The sequence below is a fragment of the Pediculus humanus genome, genomic scaffold (assembly GCF_000006295.1).
Source record: "Pediculus humanus corporis 1103172107594 genomic scaffold, whole genome shotgun sequence".
In the NCBI taxonomy this organism is placed as follows: Eukaryota; Metazoa; Arthropoda; class Insecta; order Psocodea; family Pediculidae; genus Pediculus; species Pediculus humanus.
In genome coordinates this window covers 12240-15669 of record NW_002987208.1, presented here as the reverse complement: position 1 = coordinate 15669, position 3430 = coordinate 12240, and the positions used below count along the sequence as shown (strand labels likewise).

The window sequence follows — 3430 nt, the reverse complement described above, 5'->3', positions numbered from 1 at the left end:
CATCGTAATTTTTATGTTTAAAAAAAAAATTTTTTTTTTTCCCCAAGTTAATTTTTAATATTTTTACAAACTACAATAACGTACTACTACTACTACTACTACCACTACTACCACCACCACTACCACTGCAATGACGTATTATTTACTATCTAACACTACAATCAAAAAAAATTTTCATCGTAATATTAATTTTTATGAAGATGGAAAAAAAACGAAATCGAAAAAATAATAATAATAACGAACGGTGAATATTTATTTATATTTTATAACGTGACGACTCTGACGTCATTTCCTTTTCATTATATTAATAAAAAAAAAAAAAAAAATTTTTACTATAACGATAAAAAAAAGAAAAATCCATCATCATTCGAAGATAACTTCATAAAAATTACACACACTCACACATACATAAATATTATTTTTTTTTTTTATGGGTTGTCAATTTTTCTTTATGTATAATATTTATGTATTATGTATTATGTTGTTTATGTATAATCAATCAATCACAAAAAAAAATTTTTTTTTCTGCTATAAACGCGACGTTATTCGTCTTGTGGCAACAGGAAATCAATAAAAAAAAATTTATTTCTATAAAATGATCGTACCTGCGTTGGGCGTGACGTCATAAATTTATTATTATTATTATTATTTTAAAATTCGGTTGTTACAAAATAATAAAATATAATAATAATAATAATTTTTGTCGAACTTTAAACGAATCATTTTCAACGGATGTTGGAAAATTCTTCATTATTCATTTTCCGGAAGGAAAAAAAAAGAAAAGTTTTTTTTTGGAATTATTTCGGAACGGATTTATTTTTTTTTAAATTAAGGACTTTAAATAATAATAATAATAATAATAATAATAATAATAATAATAATAATCATTATCATCATCATTAAAATTTATCATAATAAGCTTTTATTATCCAGTTTTTCACGATGACGAAAAAAAAATCAAATAAAAGTTTCTTATCATTTAACAGATAATAAAATAATCCAGTCTGACGTCATAATAAATAACGTCTTGTACTTTTATATTCGCTAAACTTTTTTTTTTTTATTATTAATGACATTAATTAAATATATATACTTTTTTAAATTAATTAACATTAATTAAGACACTTTAAAAATAATAATAATAATAATGATTAAAATTTAATGAAAATAAAAAGAAAAAATAAAGAAGAAGAAAACGTAAAAAAGGGCGTTGTTAATGTACAGATATAATTATTTGTTTATTTATTTATTTATTAATATTATTTATTTATTTATTTTTAAAAGTAATAATAATGATAATTGATATTAAAAGAGTTAAAGAATTGTTTAAACTCATTCGAGAGATGATGGTAAGTAAATTTAATTGTTTATCGTTTCCGCTGATAAATTCGTACGTTTACCTAATCCAAAATTATAAATAGGTTTACGAAATTGTCTCGAAAATCCAATCGAAGATCGATAATTAGGATTATTGATCGCTCCATACGAATAACTTCTCTTAAACGAACGTGATTGAACGTCATTTGTTTGTTGTTGTTGTTGTTCTGTATTTTTTCCCTTTGTATTTTTCTCATCGGAAACATGTTCTTCGTTATTATTTTGAATGCTCATGTTTTTCTCATGGATTTCCCTTTTCGATATGGGATTTTTCGATGAATCGATATTATCGGAACGTTTACCCAAACCGAAATTAAATCGACTTGCTGCCACGTTCGGATTGTACGGCCTTTTACCCAAACCGAATGAATATTGACGATTTCTTTTACCCAAACCCATGTTGTAGAGTCTATCTCTCGGATGAAACATTTCCAACGATCTTTTACCCAAACCGAAATCGTATCCTCTTCCACGTTTACCCAAACCAAAATCGTATCTTTGCCTTTTACCCAATCCGAAATTATATAATTTTTGCCTTTTGTCCATTGCTTGCATTATGTCGTCGTGATAAAGTTCCAATTCCGGTAAACTATCATCATCATCTTCGGCATACGAATATTCATCGTATTCTCCTAAACTTCCTCCTCCTCCACCTCCGCCAACTCCTCTTCCTCCTATTGTTTGATCAATTTCTGATCCTCTTTTACCCAAACCGAAATCGTAAACGGGTAACCTTTTATATTCCGACGTGTACATCCTTTCTAAATCGTGGGGACCTAAATTGAATTCGTTACCGGAATCCACGAGTGCGTTATGAAATTCCACAGGTCCTCCGCTAACCGAAGGTAACAATATGATTATCCCTTGCATGAATGCGACAAAAGGTACGAAACCTTTCACTTGATGCATCATCATCTTCTTAATCCTCCTACTGCTCCTGTAATGAAAAAATAATAATAATAATAATTAATAAAAAAAATAAATAATAATAATCTATTCAATTCTAATCCTGTAAAACAAAAGATATAAAATTACGAGGTTTGTATTAAGAAGTGGGGAAAAGAGGAAGGAAATACCTGAAAGTGAAATTACAAAAATCTTGTTAGGGGGGGGGGGAAATAAATTTTACGACGTTTATATTATCGTTATAAAAAAAATTTTTTTTTTTTTTTAATTACGTTTGTTAATTACACATAAAGGTCAAAAACTACCTACCGGTCTTGATTTTTATTATTTTTCTTTACTTAACGTTTATTATTAGTATTAAAAAAAAAAAAAAAAAAAAAAAATTTATCGTGTATTCTTTTTTTTAAATTAATTTAATTAGAGTCTGATGCCACTTATGATCGATAATAAAATTTTAAGAAAAAGAGGGGGGGCATTAAATAATTTTATTTTATTTATTAATTTAATATGATATTAACTTTTAAGTTGTTATTTGTTTGTTTGTTTGTTTGTTTGTTTTCTCTCTCTCGTTTAATTGTTTTTTATTTATTGAATAAATAAAAAGTTTTTTTTTTCACCTTCTTCTTCTTTTTTTTTCTATTTGTAAATCAACTCGTGATTTTTATAATAAAAAATAAAATAATTTTTGAAAAAAGTTTTTAAACGATACGAATTTTTCAAAAAAAAAAAATGACTTTACTTAAAATTTTTTACACTTTGGAATTTTATGTGGAAAAATTTTTCTTCTCCTCCCACGTAATAAAAATTTTCTTTTTTTTATTTTTATTTACTTTTTACATTCAATTCCTTTCATTTTTTGACACGGTTTGTGGATTTTTTTTAAAAAAATTTTACACGCTTACGATTTTACTTTTCACACTATTTTTACCTCTTGACAAAAAAAAAAAAAAATAAAATAAAACAAAATTTCCCTCCCCCCTTTTTAAGTGTTTTTTACTTTTTTTACCAAATCAAATTTTCTTTGACTCTTTCGTCGTTTTTAAAAAATGGCAGATTTTATTTGGAAAAAAAAAAATCACAAGAAAATAAAAAAATCTAAAAAAAAAAATTAATTTTTTTTATTTTTCCCTTTTAAATAAATTAATTA

The 3430-nt window shown here is 25.1% G+C and overlaps 1 protein-coding gene across 1 annotated transcript; it reads right to left on the bottom strand.

Annotated features, from left to right (window-relative positions):
- Positions 1–1359: 1359 nt before the first annotated feature.
- On the bottom strand, positions 1360–2292 carry Phum_PHUM231810 (uncharacterized protein; the record flags this gene model as incomplete). The annotated part of the gene is made up of 1 exon (XM_002425969.1): positions 1360–2292. One exon carries the CDS (start codon positions 2290–2292, stop codon positions 1360–1362), a length of 933 nt encoding a protein of 310 aa, XP_002426014.1.
- Positions 2293–3430: the final 1138 nt, after the last annotated feature.